Genomic DNA, 18,883 nt, shown 5'->3' on the forward strand with positions numbered 1-18,883 from the left:
TGGGTGCTGGCTCGAGGTCTCTGTCCCCTGGCTTGCTTCCTGGAGACGCCTTTGCATTCTCTCCATCTTACGTATCCAGTAGATTTGGGGGACGGAGCACAGCTTGAATGATTGGCAGCTCGGCATTCAACCCCAGGGTGCTCAGCCCCGGCTGAAACTGAGGGCCACCGGCGGCCGTTTATAAATCCCGATTCCCAGGCTGTACCCCAGTGAAATCAAAATGGGAAGAGGGGATTTAGAACACAGGAATCCCTAGTATCAAAAGCTCCTCAGGTGATTTCCATGTGCAGCTTGGATTGAGAACTATTTTTCTTAGAAAAATAGTTCTCGAGGGGCTTCCCTGGTGGCGCAGTGGTTGAGAGTCCGCCTGCCGATGCAGGGGACACGGGTTCGTGCCCGGGTCCGGGAAGATCCCACAGGCTGCGGAGCGAGTAGGCCCGTGAGCCGTGGACGCTGAGCCTGCGCGTCCGGAGCCTGTGCTCCATAATGGGAGAGGCCACAACAGTGAGAGGCCCGCGTACCGCAAAAAAAAAAAAAAAAATAGTTCTCGAAACTTAGATAAGCGACCCCATGCATCAGAGTCTTCAGTTATGGTGGGAGCTTGTTAAATATGCCCCCCCTCAGAATAGAACAAATTAATTTGAACACCCAGTGCAGGGGCAGCTCCTGAGAATCTACATTTTAATATGTTCCCCCAATGATTCTCAGAAATGTGTAAAGTATACCACGGTATCATATAGACGTCAGAGTCCATATAGAAGGGCATCTGCATTGCAGCTCTTAGCAATGGTAGAAAGAGACAGCTCCCTAGCCAGTTTGGTTTGTAAAGCTTGTGAAAGACGTTCTTGACCAGTATCTCCTATTTTGGTCGGAAATGAATGGCTTTTGATCTTTTAAATCCTAGGGTATTAAAATTCAAATAGCATGGGAGAGTTAACAGCTTCGATCAACCACCTTCTTTGAAAGAATTAAGACCCTGTGAAAATAGACAGAAATCGGTGCCTTGGGATGGGGGTCAGGTGACATGAGAGAAAGATGCAGTAAAGCTGTGATGTTCATACTTCAGATGTTGCTTCAGGCAGGCTTGAGATAGAAAGATGCCATAACTTCTGGAGCCTGAGAACTTTACAGAACAACAGAAACAAACCTTCTTGTTTTCCCTGCTGTCTGCTGCCCATAAAGTCGTTATTGGGACTTAGGCAGTAGCCCTCCGGAGTCATGCATGCTGGATTTGGAACTCATGGGAAGACTGAAGGTGGGGAAGCCTGATGGGGGGGTGTGCGTGTGCGCACGCATGTGAGGGTGGAGGAGAAAAGGGGGCACTGGGTGTTCAGCTTGTGTCTGGGCCAAGGCCTCAGAGGGACTGCTGGAGTAAGTGGTCCCCCAGGGCTTCCTGGTCACAGAGCCCTCACCCTCCGCTGGCCCCCGTGTGCCGCCCAGGCAAGATTATGGGTATCCATGTGGCGGCCAATGGGAGAGTTCCTCAGAAATGCATGTGTGTTTTTGAACGTTAATTCCACGCTCAGTTTGTGAGTCCTGTGCCATTCTAATTTGGGTGCAAATTTGGGTACATTCCAGCCATAAGCCCCACCGTGGCTAGTTCTGGCCCTCGGGGACTCGTGAATGAGGTTTTGCTTGGGGTTCTCGCTCCTCTACACCATGCCTAATTGCTGGATACTGCCACGGAATCGCTTAAACTGTTTTAATTTGTGATTTCCTAAAAATAAAACCTTAACAGAATCGATGTGATTGCAAAAGGCTCCCAGAGGCATCGGCTCCGGGTTCTGGAGGCTGCACGGTTAGGAGTGCGTTATATGAAGGCGGGCTGCGGTGGTTCGTTGAAAGAGAGGGGCTTCGCTGAAGATTCCGTGAATCATCACTGATGCAAAATCAAAGTCAATTATGAAGATAATTGAGAAGCAACCTGTTCCTATATATAGCTGTGCGCATGAGCCTCTGCCAGGCTGGTTGGATGGAAGCCATCCCTCGGAGCCTCCCGGGCAGATCCGTGTGAGGCGGGCTGAGGATCCGGCTTTGAGTTGCGGGGAGGTGTGAAAAGAAAGTGAAATCTTAAGATGCCTGTTGGCAAATCTTAATGACAAACGGGGGGAAATATGTGCACAGCATCGCTCCTGAAAGCACTTATTGTAAATGAGATAATTTAATCAATTACGTTTCCTAATGTACTAAACCGAATGTTTCATTTTCTGCTTCTGCACGTCTTAAATTATCTTCAGGTGTTTTCGGAGATTTAATCATAGTTAATAGAAACTTCATTACCAGCAAATGTGCTTTCAATAAATGTTGTGTAACAATGTCAGGAAGTGCAGTAAAATATAGTAGGTTCTGAATGGCAAACATGTACCCCCAGAGTCAGGCTGGAAGATGGATGGTCATGTGCAGGCAGACTCCTGGGGGCTTGGGGATGAGGCTGTCTGAGGGGCTGTGAGCCCCCAAGGAGCGACTGCTTCAGTTAAGTGCACCTTAGGGATGAAAAGGCTTCAGCTTCCCCCTAGAAAATAACTCAGAACATATTCTTTCTCCATCTCCTTTCCACGTAGCTGTTCTGTGACTAGTAGAAACGCACGCTACACAGGAATCCCATTAATCGTTCTAGAGTCAGTTACCTCCAGGACTTCGCCAGTTGAATGTCTCCCAATAACCTGAATCTCAGCTTTTTCAAAATTGAATGGGTCCTTTTCTGTCCCTGTTTTTAACCCAGGCCTCTTCCCACCTTCTCTAGTTCAGTGAATACTATGCCTTTAACTCAGCTGGGTCCCACACTTGGACAGCCTCCTAGACCCCTGTCTTTTTCCTCTCCCTTCTCCAGCTCAGTATCCAATGAATCACTACTGTCTAACTGTTCTGCCACCTACATAGATCAAGTTCACCGACTTTCTCCATTTTCCCTCTTGCGCATCCATCCCTCCTTTCATTCAGCAGCTATTCATCAAGTGCTTCCCATGGGTTAGGACATGTTCTAGGTGGTGGAGAATCAACACTTGAGCCAGACAGATACAGTTTCTGCTCCCACAAAGCTTACAGTGAGGGGAGATGGAAAAAAACAGAAAATAAGAGTGCTCAGTGCTGTGGAGGTGGTGACGTGTTGTGAAGAGGAATAAAGCAGGATAAGGGGCTCAGGCGGGGATGGAGGGAGTGTTGCTTTTTTGTATAAGGTGTTCAGAGAAGGTCTCTAATAAAATCACATTTAAGAAGAGACCTGAAAGAAAACAAGGACAAACATTCTAGATATCTGAGAGGAGAACATTCCAGGCCAAGGGGACAGCAGGATGCCAAGGCTGTGTGGCGGGAGCTTGTATCCGAGGAACAATTAGGGCAGGTATCTGGAGCAGAGCGGCAAAGGGAAGAGTCATAATAGCTCAGGTCAAAGAAGTGGGGCACAGGGAAAAGCTGCCACGTGTATCATAGGCCATTGTAACGACTTTGACCTTTCATGTGAGCGAGATGGAACGCCATTGAGGGTGTTTATTCACAGTGAATAGTTTCAAGGATAAACTCTACCTGCTGTGTTGAGTGTAAACATACAGGGAACCAGAGCAGAAGCAAGAAAATCTGTTACAATGATCTATTGTAACAATAATCTATTAAAATAATCTAGGCTGTTACAATACCCAGGCTGTTATAATAACCTAGATTCAAGATGACTGTGGCTTGGGCCAGACAGAATGCATTGGAAATTGTAGAAACGGGCCATAATCCATGATAGATATCTTTTGAAGGCAGAGTCAAAAGGATTTGCTGGTGGATTGGATATAGAGTTTGAGAGAAGGAAAAGCATTAGGGATGATTCCAGAATTTGGGCTACGCAACTAGAAGGATGGACTTGCCATCACCGATCTGGGGAGAACTTGGTTTACCACATCTGGAGGGAGACTCAAGGGTTCAGTCTTATAAATGCTAGATTTGAGATACTTCTTAAACATCTAAATGGAGAGGTTAAACAGGCAGCTGAATATATGAGTCTGGAGGTCAGAGGAGAGTCCTGGCTGGTGACATAAATCTGGGGCTTGTCACTGTCCAGATGATACTTAAAGCCATTAGGCTGAATGAGATCACCGAATAATGAGTGTGAATAGAGAAGGTATCTGAGGACTCAGCGCTGGAGGACATCAACATTTAGACGTAGAGAAGGTCTGAAGTCACTGCAGAGGAGACAGAAAAGTAACAGCCAGTTGTAGTAAGAGAAAAACCAAGTGAAAAGAAAAGGGTATCCCAGACAAAAATGTTTTAAAGTTCAGGCCACCTTTCTTCCTAACCAGGATTTCTACCATTGCTTCCTATATCCAGTCTTGGCTGACATCAATTTATCTGATCTTTTGAAAACATCAGTTCTGGTCACATGACCTCTGTGTTCAAGCCTTTTCGTTAGCTGACCATTATTTTTAAGATAAAGTCCAAAGTACTTAATGTTTATGATCTGGTCTGAGATGGCTTTTCTTAAGCGTATCAGCTTCTCTCAAGCCCCTGAACCATTAGGTATTTTCCTTCCTACCCTCTCACCGTTTCTCGTATTCTTCAGCCAAACAAAGATTCTTAGTTGTCTGAATACCCTGGGCCCATGTTGGCATAAAGTTCCTTATACGTTCTGTTACTTCTGCCAGAAAACTTTCTCTCCCCCTAATCTTAACCTGTTGAATTTGTCCTTCCTCCAAGTTTTGGCTTGGGTCTCACTTCTGCAAAGCATTCACCATCTTCCCCCCAGCCCCCAAGTCTGAGTTAGTTACTCCTGTAATTGGCTCAGTATCAAGCAGTTTCCCTATTTCTACACCATATGTTCATTGCCTTTATCCCAGGCTGGATTCCCTCTCTGCTAGACATAATTCCTGCCATCTGGTAGATGGTATAGGATCTTGTTCACCCTTATGCTTGTGGCGTTTACCACTGTGCCTAGCATGTATTAGATGTTCAATTCATACTTGTTATTATGGTCTTACATCTTCCTGCTAACTCTGCACGGAGCCTTTTATTGTTAAGGTGAAAATAAAGACTTTGCTTCTTTATATTTATTTTAACTCATTCATGTAGTAGATATTTATTGCACAATTATTCTATATAAATAGTCCTGGCCCGGTGACGTGTGAAGGAAACAGTAAGAAAGGCTTCTTCCCCACAACTTCAATACAGGGTAGAAGATAATAAAGGATTTGAGAAGAGGGGGAAGTAAGGAGATAGTTTTTAATAATCATCTATTCTGTGCCAGGTAGTTTTTAATAATCATCTCTTCTGTGCCAGGTGCTAGGTTAAAGTCCAACCTGGCTGCTTCCCAGAATCATTTCTATCAAAGAATGACCCAAATGTGTCCTTACGTCTGAAAATTAGGTATTTCTCGTCTCCTTACTAACGCTCCATTCTACGTCTTTTCCCCAAGTACACTGCTTTCATCCATAGTGGAACGATGTGGGTTCTGGGAATACACATTCTTTATGATCCTCATAGGGTTAGGGAACTCCTCAGAAGATGCACAGTCTGCACTGGTAATTTGGACCATTCTCTTTCAGGCTGTGTAGACCTGAATGGTACCTTGAACCCATAGAACGATCTGCGACTTTGAACCATAATACCTTTAAGTTCTCAATAGACTTCTAGATTCTTCTAAACTAACATGAGGCAACTGGCATCAGTGCTAATCTTCTAGCCATGATGTAAAGCACATTTTTTTTCTATTTTACCCAGCATTTTTCTTCATCTCCTGCTGATTATTTTCCATTACATAAACAGCACTTCCCACAAATTGCGTGACTTGCTTTGTCCTTCAGAATCACTCCTACTGCGAATCAATTCAACCCATGCATATGTGCAACATTTATCATTTTCTTACTACGTTCAATCTTTTTATTACCTAATTTTTATTCCATTGTAAGTGTATACCTTTTCTTATTACCATTTTCAAGAATATCATTGACCTTACTGGACGTGATGGGATTTCGTTCATTCAATACTTCGGAACTAAGCACAGACACAGTGAATAAGTGACGGACCAATATGTCCATCAGCATCAGAGGAACCCAGGGTACTCACTAAAAATGTGAATTCACAGGCCCCATCTTTCCACGTGTTAGTGTATTCAAAGTTAGAGCTTATATCTTTAATTTCCAGAATAGAAGATGAAAGTGAAGTCATTTTCTCAAGGACAGGAGTTCAAATCCTGCTTTTTGACTCTATTTCTCATTTTACCTTGGTCTTCGTATCTGACGGGAAAAAACACAGTTCTTTTTGCAGTCTGAAGGTAGACTTACCAGATAAAATACAGAACCCTTAGTTACATTTGAATTTCAGATCAACATTGAATACATTTTAGCATAAGCATGTCCCAAATATGGCATGAGAAATACTTCTACTAAAGTTATTCACTCTTGATCTGAAATTCAAATTTAACTATGTCGTATTTGTATTTGCTTGATCTGGCAACTTAGAAGGAAGAATAAAACACGTGAATGTGCATTATCAAGAAATATTTTGGGGGCTTCCCTGGTGGCGCAGTGGTTGAGAATCCGCCTGCCAATGCAGGGAACATGGGTTCGAGCCCTGGTCCGGGAAGGTCCCACATGCCGTGGAGCAACTAAGCCCATGCACCACAACTACTGAGCCTGCGCTCTAGAGCCCGCGAGCCACAACTACTGAAGCCCGTGCGCCTAGAGCCCGTGCTCCTTGATAAGAGAAGCCACTGCAATGAGAAGCCCGCGCACCGCAATGAAGAGTAGCCACCACTCACCACAACTAGAGAAAGCCCGCTTGCGGCAACGAAGACCCAACACAGCCAAAAATAAATAAATTAGTTAATTGATTAATTAATTAAAGCAAATATTTTTTATAGAATAGATTATCTTTACTGTCAATCTTGGAAGGACGGTTAGAATTAAAACAAATATTAGAGGAGAGAGCCTTTCAGTGAAAGCAAAAAGTCTGAACAAAAAGAAGTCTACTGAAGTACAAGTTCTACTTGAAAAAAGTGGATATGGGCAGACCTCATTTTATTGTGTTTTGCTTTCTTGAGCTTCGCAGATACTGCTTTATTTTTTTTTTTTTTCTTTTTACAAATTGAAGGTTTGTGGCCACCTTGTGTTGTCAGATGATGGCTACCATGTTTTAGCAATAAAGTATTTTCTAGTTAAGGTATATCCATTGTTTTGTTCAGACATAATACTATTGCACGCTTAACAGACTACAGTATAGTGTAAACATAACTTTTAACTGGAAAAGCAAACAATTTGTGTGACTCACTTTATTACGATATTTGCTTTATTGTAGTGGTATCTTTGAGTTATGCCTGTAGCCAGATTTAGCCAAAGAGTAGGGTCCCTATGGATGAGAAATGGGCACAAGCAGTTGAAAAATAGAATGGGGCAGAGCAGAAAGTGTCTTGAGCTGTAAGCAAAGTCCCTGTTGGAGTGAACTCAACACCTACTAGAGAGTTATTGAAAGGTCAGTGCCAGAACCGTGTTTGGAGAGAGTAATCCATGTGTAAAGTGGTTCAGAGTGAACGAAGACTGGGGCCTCGGTACCAGGTAAGATGAGACTGTGCAATGTGGGTGCCTCCTGTTGAAACGGAGATGTGAGAGGCACTGGGGATCCGATCAGTAAGGCGTGTCAGTGGTCTGGGGAAGGGGTCGATGGAAAGAATTGGAAAGATGACTCTCCGTCTCAAGCCTGGTCTCTGGTGATGTCATTACTAGAGAAAGGGAATTCAAGAAAAGAAAGTATCTGAAGAGATAAGAATGGTGAATTCATCAGTCAGATGACAAATTTGAGATGTTAGCGCAACACCTAGTTGCGTGATGGTATTATCCATCGAGCCGGAGGAAATGTTGGATGAGGTCTTCACATACGCGATGAGGCAGGAGATCTTGGTTTGAGACTGTTTGTCATCGGAGGAATAGTTAGCGCTGTCTGCGTGTGAGTGATGATCCGATTAGATGAGCAAGAGGGGCCAAGAACTGAGCTTTAAAGATCTTTTATAGAACTTTGAGAAGGAAGGGTAGTTCCTAAACAATAAGAAAAGAGATGTTAGGAGAATCAAATTTAAGGGACTTTTTCTTCCCCCTAGAGGGAGGGTTGGCTATTCTTGTGTTTCTACTGCAGAGCAGTGGAAAAGAATAAGAAAAAGAACATTACTACTAATGGAGTGTTTGAGACCAGTCTTCAAGAGGAAACAGTGGTTTGTGCAAGAGCCAGACTCTAAAAGGGTAAGAGAACAACCAAATAAGACAGAAATAGTGAACGAGTTACACCATTATACAGCCTGGCAATGGGCTTAGACACGTGTAAAAAGAAGTGAAGCAGGTCTGTAGGTTCTGATAGAGGAAAGATCTACAAGATACTGTATATGGTGGGGGCAAAGAGCAACATACAGGAAAGGAAATATAATTTAGAAATATAAGGATAATAGAATTTTTCGAGTAAAAATGGTAAAAAAAAAAAAAAAAAAGGAAATTTACTTTTTTTTCCCTGAAAGATCTCAAAGAAAGATACTATCAAGAATGGTTACTTTTATTTTTTTCAATTTTATTTATTTTTTTTATTGGAGTATAGTTCATTTACAATGTTGTATTAATTTCAGGTGGACAGCAAAGTGATTCAGTTATATATACATATATATCGGGTTTTTTTCATATTCTTTTCCCTTATAGGTTATTACAAAATATTGAGTAGAGTTCCCTGTGCTATACAGTAGGTCCTTGTTGGTTATCTGTTTTATATGTAGTAGTGTGTATATGTTAATCCCAAACTCCTAATTTGTCCCTCCCCCCTTCCCCCTTGGTAACCATAAGTTTGTTTTCTATGTCTGTGGGTTTATTTCTCTTTGGTATATAAGTTCATGTGTATCCTTTTTTTTTTTTGATTCCACATATAAGTGATATCATATAGTATTATATGTCTTTCTCTGTCTGGCTTAGTTGGAGGATAAATTTTCTCTTGGTGTAGTGTAACTTTTTATAGTTCCTAAAACATTTTCTCATCATATGCATGTATTCTATTTATTCTTTTGTTTCAGCAGGACAGAGGTTAAGTGGTTAGGGAAATTATGGAACATGGATCACGAAAGGTTTAATGTTAAGAACAAATGCTTTGGGCTTCCCTGGTGGCGCAGTGGTTGAGAGTCCGCCTGCCGATGCAGGGGACACGGGTTCGTGCCCCGGTCTGGGAGGATCCCACATGCCGCGGAGCAGCTGGGCCCGTGAGCCATGGCCGCTGAGCCTGCGCATCCGGAGCCTGTGCTCCGCAACGGGAGAGGCCACAGCGGTGAGAGGCCCGCGTACCGCAAAAAAAAAAAAAAAAAAAAAAAAAGCTTTAAGTTCTTTTCAACAAAGAGCTAAGGATTTCGTGGATGTGAAAAGATACTGCATCTTTGCAAGGTTTATCAGAGAGTCGGGAGAAGGATTTGGGCGGGAGGTGATGAGGGAGACCAGGCTGTGTCTGCAGGCAGAAGGCAAGGCTCATGTGTGGAGGCAGAGTTGAAAGATGCAAGGCCGAAAGGGAATAATGAACGAAGCCAGGCCCCCGCGGACGCAGGAGAGGGCGGATCGGAGCTGGCCTGACACAGAGGAGCAGCTGTTCAGGGAACAGGGAAAAGGAAAGGAAAAATGTGGGAAGGAGCAGAGGAATTCTGAGTTGTGCAGGAGGAACTCACATAGGAGGGCCTCTGTTTTTTCAACTAGAAAAGGGGCTAGTGAGAAGCAGCGGTGTTGAAGAAAGGAAACAAAGTTCAGAGTAACTGTGTTGATGAAAAGCGTTATTTGGTCATAGGACATGAAGACAATAATTATTCGGCTGCAAGGAAGGCCCCGGTGAGTTTGCAAAGCATTGGATTTTTGGTGATACCCACCAGTCTAGTTGGTGAGTTTCTCCAGCGGGGCAGGTTGACCTCAGTGCAGGGAGCCACCCTAATGGTTAAGCTATTTGGGAGTGAAGCCAGATGGGTGTCCAAATGCTGCCTTGGCCATTTTCTCATGGCAAAGCCTTGAGCAAGTCTCTATCTTATCTGCACCTAAGTCATCATCGTGAAAGAGGAAATATAATACCTACCTCAATAGACTTGGTTGTGAGGATGAGAATGTGATCACACCTGTAGCTCTCAGAGAAGCAAACACAAGCTTAGTGCTCCTTTACTGGGTTACCCTTGCCAGCAAGAGGTATTGTTGCCGAAATTCGGCCTGTGTACACTGGTGCCGGATGAAATCTCAGAGACAGAGTTTGGGATGAAATAGAAAGAGCGAGCCTTGTTGCTTTGGCAGGCAAAGGGGACCACAACGGGCTAACGCCCTCAAGCCTGTGTGTCCTGCCCTGGAGGGGGCAGTGAGGAGTTTTATAGTAATGGTTCAAGGAGCAGGGCGTGATCAGCTCATGGACGTCCTTCGGATCGGCTGGTGGTGAGGTCATTGGGAGTCGGCATTATCAACCTTCTGGTTTCAACCGGTCTAGGGTCTGTGTTCTTGTGGGCAGCAGTCTTCATCTGGTGGCGGTCTACTTCCTATAAAAGCAATTTAGGAATGTGTGTCAGGCCTTTATCTGTATCTTTCAGGGAACTGGGAGTTCTGCTATGTGGCAGAATTATCATCTAAGTTGTTACCAGTTCCCCAGCCCAACAGCTAGTCTTTATTTCTACATCTTAACGTTGCCCAATCATTAACTTTGGAGTCAAACTTTTACTTCAGAAGACGAGGACACAGGGGCTGGTACACGGTTTCAGTATCAGGCAGCGTGACCAGGACAGAGGTTAACAGCTGAATAGAGAATGAGCCAGAGAATCGGTTCTGGAGCCAACTGCCTGGGATTGAATCCCAGCTCTGCTACTTATGAATCGTGAGGCTTTGGGCAAGGCAAGTGATTTTCTGGCCTCAGTTTACACATTTAAATGGGCACATTTTTACAAGGTTGTTGGAAGGATTAAAATGAGTTAATAAGCGTAAAGTAGTAGAACAGTGCCTTGCACGTAGTAGGTGCTGTTTAAGAATGTGCTGCTGTTGTTATTAATGACAACAATACCGAGGTTTTGGAGGATGGCAAGTTGGAAAAGCGAGATGGTGATTGGTGACGGGATTTTGAGAGTCCAAGCAATGCAGGTATAATCGGAATTGCTTACCATGGTTGACCATAGCTGACCATTTAAAAGCTATTTTCTGATGTGTTAAAGAAAAAAATGGTGCTTCTCAATGACAGCAAGTATAAACAACTCGAACAATAACTTCTGTTATGTTTCCGCGTGCAGTTAAATACTTGGGTACGTCACTCTGTATCTACGTAGCACTGCCTGTGCTGGGATGAGGAGGGACTGGTCCAGAGATGGCTGTTTCCCGGGAGCCCAGCACAGCAGCTGGTTCTTTAGCCTCCTATTTATTTTGCCTCTCTCAGCCCTCTCTTTGTGAATATTTGTGTTAATTCCTTAGTAATTCACTGCCTCACATGTATACCAATTCAAGTTGCTGAGGTGTTTTTTTCCCTGAAACGGGAGCAGTGGTCATTTTATAATACCTAATGAGATAAAACAGAATTGCTTTTTTTTTTTTTTTTTTTTTGCGGTACGCGGGCCTCTCACTGTTGTGGCCTCTCCCGTTGCGGAGCACAGGCTCCGGACACGCAGGCTCAGTGGCCATGGATCACGGGCCCAGCCGCTCCACGGCATGTGGGATCTTCCCGGATTGGGGCACGAACCCGTGTCCCCTGCATCGGCAGGCGGACTCTCAACCACTGCGCCACCAGGGAAGCCCTAGCATATTGTTTTTAACTTTTTATTTTACATTGGAGTATAGTTGATTAACAATGTTGTGATAGTTTCAGGTGTACAGCAAAGTGATTCAGTTATACATATACATGGATCTATTCTTTTTCAAATTCTTTTCCCATTTAGGTTGTTACAGAATATTGAGCAGAGTTCCCTGTGCTATACAGTAGGTCGTTGTTGGTTATCCATTTTAAATATAGCAGTGTGTACATGTCAGTCCCCAACTCCCTAACTATATGTCTTGAAAGGCATTTTGTTGTGCTCCTTTGTTCATTTGATGTACCTATCTGATCCTGTGAAATAGATTCTAATCTGATACGTAGTTAACCTCATAACGTGGGAATTGAGCTAAATTTCCATAACTAAGTGGCATTAATATGTTCTTCCAGTGAGAGTCCTGTGGAGAGGGGAAGGCAAGCTAAGTAAAGAGCCCTTCGCTTTATTCCTTTGGGGACATAAGTCACTGAATGACTAGGTGTGATTATAACTCATGAAGACAGGAACTTGCTAATACCCAGTCCTTGAACTCTGAAGTTCGAAGGGGCTTTGAAAGGTCACTTAGCCTTTCTCGCCAACTTTGCCCAAAAATGAAATAACCGCAGGCTACTGTCAAGTGACGCCGGTTCTGAATGCCTGTGAAAGGAGATTTCATAAGCTCCCTCAGAAATACAGCGTGGCTTTTTTTAACCCTCCTTGTAGAAAAGGTCATTTTAATATCTAAGCAGAGTCCCAAGTGCTGTAACAAAAGGCCATGTCCTCCTTTTCAGCCCTTGTTAGAGCTGGTGGAGAGCTCGTTACTAGCTTCATCGTAAAATGAAGGTTCACTGGGCACCTACTGTGGCCTCTTCTTAGAGCAACGCTTCACGCGTGAAAGAGCCCCGCACAGGCCACTTTCTAGTTCTCCTTTCTCCAGGCCAAATGGACCCGTAAACATTTCCTTTCCAGGGTCCTAGTTTCCAACTATTAATCTTTGTAGCCTTTCTCTGTAGATGCTTCAACACTCCTTCCAGCAATGAACAGATTCCTCTGTAGTTTCTGACTAACTTGGAATATAAGAGATTTCCCAGTCCTTGTTTTTTTCTTTTTGTTTTCTTTAGCCTATAGATTACACACAAGTTTTTCTACCACACGTTGTCTCCTTCTGAGCTTGGCCTAAAACTTTCGCAACTCTCGGAGAGAGGAAAATAGGGATGAAGACACAGGAAAGACATCAATCACACGTTGATAGGGAAACAGAAATTCAGAGAAGAGTACCCTATGCCCACAAAATACCCTGATCGGTCAGGGGGTATCAAGGCTTTTGTTCAAAATCACTTGGAGGAAACAAACCAGCACCACATGAGTGTGAGAGCAAGCAGACAGGTATAGACATGTATGTGTGTGGACGTAAAGGAAAAAGAGGGTCTCTGGCGCAAGGCTTCTACAATCCACCTCAGACCGGGATCTCTTTCCTACTTTTCTTCCCGCAGTCTGAGACCAGGCAAGCGATCAACAAACAGTCGCACAATGATTCGACGCAAGTTTCTGTGGGAAATGATAGAGTTAGAACTGCTTGTGAAGAACTTAAAGCAGTTATACAGAATGCGCCGGCAGTCAGATCATTAACCATCAGAAGATCCAAAAAGAGTTCTAGGGACCGTAAGTGATAGAAGAGTTTAGAAAACCATGGGTTGGCAGGGTTGGCTGGATTGGCCAGGACAGAGTCACTTTCTTGGAGGACGAGGCCCTGTGCTGGCACCTGACAGATGGGTAGATAGAGATGGGTAGGGCCTAGATGCCTAGTGGTATGGGGGGTACAGGGCAATGACCCGTCATTATAATCTGAAAGGTGAATGGGGCTTTTCGCTAGCAGAGGTCCACCTAGCCGGTAGGTTAATGACCGTTGAATCTGGGGTGTAGGCAGTGTGGAGCGCAGGAGCGCAGGGCTGGACGTAGAGAAAGCTTTCCAGTCCTGGGAAGAGGCTGCACCTTGTGGGCGTGTGACTGGAGCAGCTCCCCTGGGAAGGAGCCAGCAGCGGCTTCTGATGTTCTGACGAGAGCTGAGTGTGTGCTCATGTGCACACGTACGCGCACGCACTCACTCTTGGGGTGATTCTGCAGTGGCACCCCTCCAAGTGCCCATGTGCTCACAGACACCCACACCCAGCCCTCCCCTTCTCCCATGAGACTGTGGTGAAAAACGTGGAACTAAACCTCAGGTTCTCCTGGGGCCTGTCCTGCACACACATGAAAAGGGAATCAATTACGCTTGTGAGCACACAGGAACCCTTATAGGGAAACCCACTCTACTGTCCTGGAGAAATAGATTAGAAAATGGTGGGGCAGAGGGGGAAAAGAAAAGAAGAAAGAATGAGGTGAAGTGAAAGCAGATAGATAGAGAAGAGAAAAAAAAAAAAAGAGGAGAAAGAAGCAGGGTGACCCAACTTTAGAAGAATTTGAGCTATAAGGATGACTGATTACATCTTTTCAGACGCACACACGTGGCTTTGAGGACTTGTGTCTACCTCTGTAGCTGCACCTGGATACCAGGGTCCCATCACCACCTTGTCTTTTACCAGTTTTAAACAAGAAACAACTGAGAATATGGACCCCATGTTAATTCACCCCTGTATCATTTCCGCTGCGTGGTTGAGCTTCCACAAGTGTATGCTGACTGAATGAAATTATTAGGTCCTGAACCTTCGAATTCCCCGGACAGATTGTTCTTGTAAAATAAATCCCCCTTTGCTTATCGTTCTGTAGGAGTCCACGGACTTCTGCTTTTAGATCAGACTGTCCCGCCAAGTGCCAGGGGGAGCCTCATGAGGAAGCAGTGCTCTCTGAACAAACCTCTCTCCCTTCTTTCCCTGCCCTATCCCCAAAGTCCCCATATTCATTTTTAAAAATTCTGTAATTCAGTATTTCATTCTCTTAAGTCAAATACACTCTGCACATATTCCTGGAAGAGGAAACACAATGAGCTATATCCAACATCCATACCTCCGTCTGAAGGCATAAGTAGGGTCCTTTCCTAAAGCAGGACTTGTATCTGGAGGGCAGAGAATTCTGGTTACCTAGGTAGCAAGAGGGTGGACACATAAAGAACAAGATAGGAATCCAGGGGAACAAAGACAGCTTGTTCCTGCTACTTAGTTTTGTTTCAGGATTTCGTGTCCAGTGATGTCCATTTTCAGCAGAAGTACTTTCACCCTGGTCATCCTCCGGCTCCTGGTCCTATTTTAGTACCTGGGAAGCTAAAGATGCCTTTGTGTCTACTTCGCCGACTCTGCAAGACAGCAGCTGCGTTCAGTCCACTGTCAGACTCTTGCTCTGTGTGCTCAGTTGCCGAGCAGGTGTCTTCTCCCCAGATACACCTTTTAAGATGGTGGTGTCATCAGTCAGCAGCGCCCAAGGACCTGGAGGGGAGGGGTGGGGGAAGGCTAATTGGTTCCAATCCAAAGTTCTCTCACTGCTCCTGGTACCCTGGCTTGCTGCACCTGTTGTGTTCTGTGTCCTCTCCCTGCTCTAACGATTCCCTCCAAGGAACTTAATTGAGTAGAGGGAGGGTGAGACTGTAAGTGGGGTGAGAGCTGCCGTCCTTTCTCCCCACGACGTAGGTAGACATTTGGGGTTGGTATCGATCATCATCCCCATGGTTCTGAGTGTCTAGGGGAGACCACCACCAATGCCCCATCCCTCTCCCTCTCCCATTTGGTCCATCATGAAGTTGAACTAAAGCCTAAATCACACCCTGTTTCTCCATACCTCCCAGGCTGTTGTGGTTACGAAAAGTGTCTGGTAATCCTCTGACCTTTCAGTTACTGTTCTTCGGGATGACTGTGTTCTTCTCCTCACGAATTATTTTTATGTGTTGACCGCCCTGTTACTGAACCGGTTCTGCTTGATTTCCTTGTTCCCTCTTTAATTTGGTCGCACCTTCTTTTATAGTCCACTAACTTCGTTGAAAATAAATGGACTTGTATGGTTAGTATTACTCAGTCGGTAACGTAAGTACCGTATTAGGGTGCAGTGAATGCAGAGTGAGTGCTGTGCAATTACAAGGTAAATATATGATGGGTTTATTTTATCTGCTAAGCCCAAAAGGGGTGACATAGTAATTATTTTTGGACCTGTTAAGTATACCTACTGCATAATCTGTAGGGAAATCAATCATGTAGTTAGTACTTGCCACCTTCCATTTTTACACGTTTTTAAGATTATGTGGTCTTGGGTAAATGTCATGCTGAGTTGCAGTAGCCGTTATGAATCTCTTCCGGAATGAACCACACCCAGTGTACAGCTAGCAAAAGGGTTGGGAAGCAGCTACAGCTTACCTTGGGGTATGGGGAGACACCCACAATCTAAATTCAAACTAACGCTTTTATTTTTGCTTTGCCCATGCATTCAATAGGATGGAGTAGGAGAGGTATGGGAGAAACAGCATGTGTCCTCTTAGAGACCAGTCCTCTTCCACAAAAAAAAGCATTAGAGTCGAGCATTTAATCGGTACCAGAAAACATTTACCGTGGACATAAGAGCGCCTGGGACCAAACCCTTTTCATATCTCACAACAGAAAGTCGCTCATAATGATTGTAAACACCCTGATGTCTGTCACTATTCTAATGAACTGAGTGACGTGCCAAAGCTCAAGTTCATACTTGTGAGCTCTGGTCTCCTCTCTCGACTCATAGACTATGCGTAACCTTCTCACCCTAGACCGCTCTCTGTGAATGCATGCGCCCCAAGTCATAGACAAGCAGAGCAATTCACCTGTATTTTGTCATTGTACGTGGGTCTCGTGTCTTCCAACAAAAATAAAATATAAAAAAATACTTGGCAGGGCAATAGGACGTCCTAAAACAAGCAAATTAAGGAGTTGCCTGTTTTTCCTTGAAAAATACATTCTTTGCAAAATTGATTCTGTTCCAGATTCCATTATGTGGTGGGCTACCTTAATGCAGTTATGTTATTTGACGAGCATCCCTTTGATTTATACAAGGTCTTCTAGAAACATGATTATCGTGTGAAAGAGAGTCCAGCTCGCAGCTAGCTACATTTGTCATTTCGTCTGATCAGTATCTCCCAAAATTCCGATCGCATTTCATTCTGTGTCCCGGGGTGGGTCTTTGGCCCTGCGCCCATGTTGGCCATTTAGAATTTCTCTTGTGTCTTTCAGGCATCGAGAATGCCAGCGACATCGCTTTGTACTCAGGCTTGGGCGCTGCGGTCGTGGCCGTCACAGTCCTGGTCGTCGGCATCACGCTTTACAGACGGAGCCAGAGTGACTACGGCGTGGACGTCATCGACTCTTCTGCATTGACAGGTGGCTTCCAGACCTTCAACTTCAAAACAGTCCGTCAAGGTCAGCGGCATAGGGCCCCCCAACACTGCGTCCCCAGGACCATAGACTACATTCACGCAAGACCCTGGCGCTCTTTGGTCCTGTGTGAGGGTAGCTCTTGGCACTGGGAGCCGCTACCAAATTGTCTTCACTCCTCCAGGTTCGATGGAGGAGTGTGCCTGAGACCTTGGCTGCTGTGAGGATCAATGGGTCTCGATTTACTCCTACCGACATTTTATATGAGGCATCTCATTTAAATCTTTGATATGTAGTGAGCCTAACAAGTTATTTTATCTCAGATCACCCAACTTTCTATTTTAACCAGCCTGCTTTGGGGATGCATATTTAGTTAACTAAAGTACTGCTTATTCAAGGCTAAGGGCCAACGACTATACCAGACATATTTATTACACCACTTATTAGGTGGAGTTATTTTTGTGGCTTCTATTTTAAAGAAGTAAAAGGATTTTCAAGGATCTCTGATGGGCCAGTTAGGCAGGGAAAAAATGAAATTCCCAGCCTCAGTGACTCTGCTGTTGCCAAGTTAAGGCGGTCTTCTGTTGTGGGGCAAGAAAATGTATCATGTCAAACTACAGCAATATTCATTTTTAAAACACAGAGTCATTTAATTCTCTTATCCGAACCACTCTATTCCTGATTGGGAGATGGGGGTGAGACGGATGGCTTTTATTTTACAAAAATGAAATTGTCTCGCTTCCATAGATGAAGTTTTCTACCTTGACCCTCGTGGTCAACATTGTCCCTTTTATCTCTGTTTACTGCTTGTCAGTAGCACCTGCAGCACACGACAAGAAGTCTCACTGCTTGGCAGTGATGGAGTAGGGACAGGATGGCGAAGCAGGAACCCAAGCAGACTAGAAATTGGGAGATGGCCGGGAGAGACAGGATGCGTGTCTGCTTACCACTCACCTCTGGCACCTCGGCTTCAGGTCTGGGTGTGAGTCTGAGTCTGGTTGACCTCAGATGAGAACACATCCCCTCAATGTGGTTATAGAGCTTAGTATATAGGATTTAATTAGAAATACATCCAGTGAAGAACTGATCTTTTAAAAAATTTATTTTATTTTTATTTTGGGCTGCGTTGGGTCTTTGTTGCTGCGCGTGGGCTTTCTCTCGTTGCGGTGAGCGGGGGCTACTCTTCGTTGCGGTGCGCGGGCTTCTCATTGCAGTGGCTTCTCTTATCGAGGAGCACGGGCTCTAGGCACGCGGGCTTCAGTAGTTGTGGCATGCAGGCTCAGTTGTGGCTCGCGGGCTCTAGAGTGCACGCTCAGTAGTTGTGGCACGCGGGCTCTAGAGTGCACGCTCAGTAGTTGTGGCGCACGGGCTTAGTTGCTCCGCGGCATGTGGGCTCTTCCCGGACCAGGGCTCGAACCCATGTCCCCTGCATTGGCAGGTGGATTCTTAACCACTGCGCCACCAGGGAAGCCCAAGAGCTGATCTTTGTAGTGTGTAAGAAACTAGAACTGTACTTCCATCAAATCATGAGATATCAATGTCTTTGACCCTAACACTTGAAAAATAGAGACTATGCAATAGTGTAAGAGGCAGCTTTGTGCACGACTTCAGGGGCTTTGAAATCAGATAGACTTGAATCCAGAATTGCTGTAGGACCTAGTTAATCAATTATTCTCTCTCAGCCTCCATTCTTATAGCTATAAAGGGGGGATACTAACATCTATCTCAGGGGGTTCTTGTAAGGATGAAACCACCTGGAAGAACATGGGACATAAACCCTTGGCTTATGGAAGGGACTCAGTAAATGCAGTGAGTATCGTTCTAGAAGCCAGTTGTTTCCTCTTAC

General features: G+C 44.7%; 1 protein-coding gene across 1 annotated transcript in view; it reads left to right on the forward strand.

The window, feature by feature from the left end:
* The window catches only part of UNC5D (unc-5 netrin receptor D), a 607,834-nt gene that overhangs the window by 508,648 nt on the left and 80,303 nt on the right, over positions 1–18,883 (forward strand). Inside the window, exon 9 of the mRNA XM_019921243.3 lies at positions 16,897–17,082. Coding sequence (XP_019776802.1) covers positions 16,897–17,082 — 186 coding nt within the window. The remainder of the gene's footprint in view (positions 1–16,896; positions 17,083–18,883) is intronic.

This window comes from Tursiops truncatus, chromosome 21 (genome assembly GCF_011762595.2).
Source record: "Tursiops truncatus isolate mTurTru1 chromosome 21, mTurTru1.mat.Y, whole genome shotgun sequence".
NCBI classification, from domain to species: Eukaryota; Metazoa; Chordata; class Mammalia; order Artiodactyla; family Delphinidae; genus Tursiops; species Tursiops truncatus.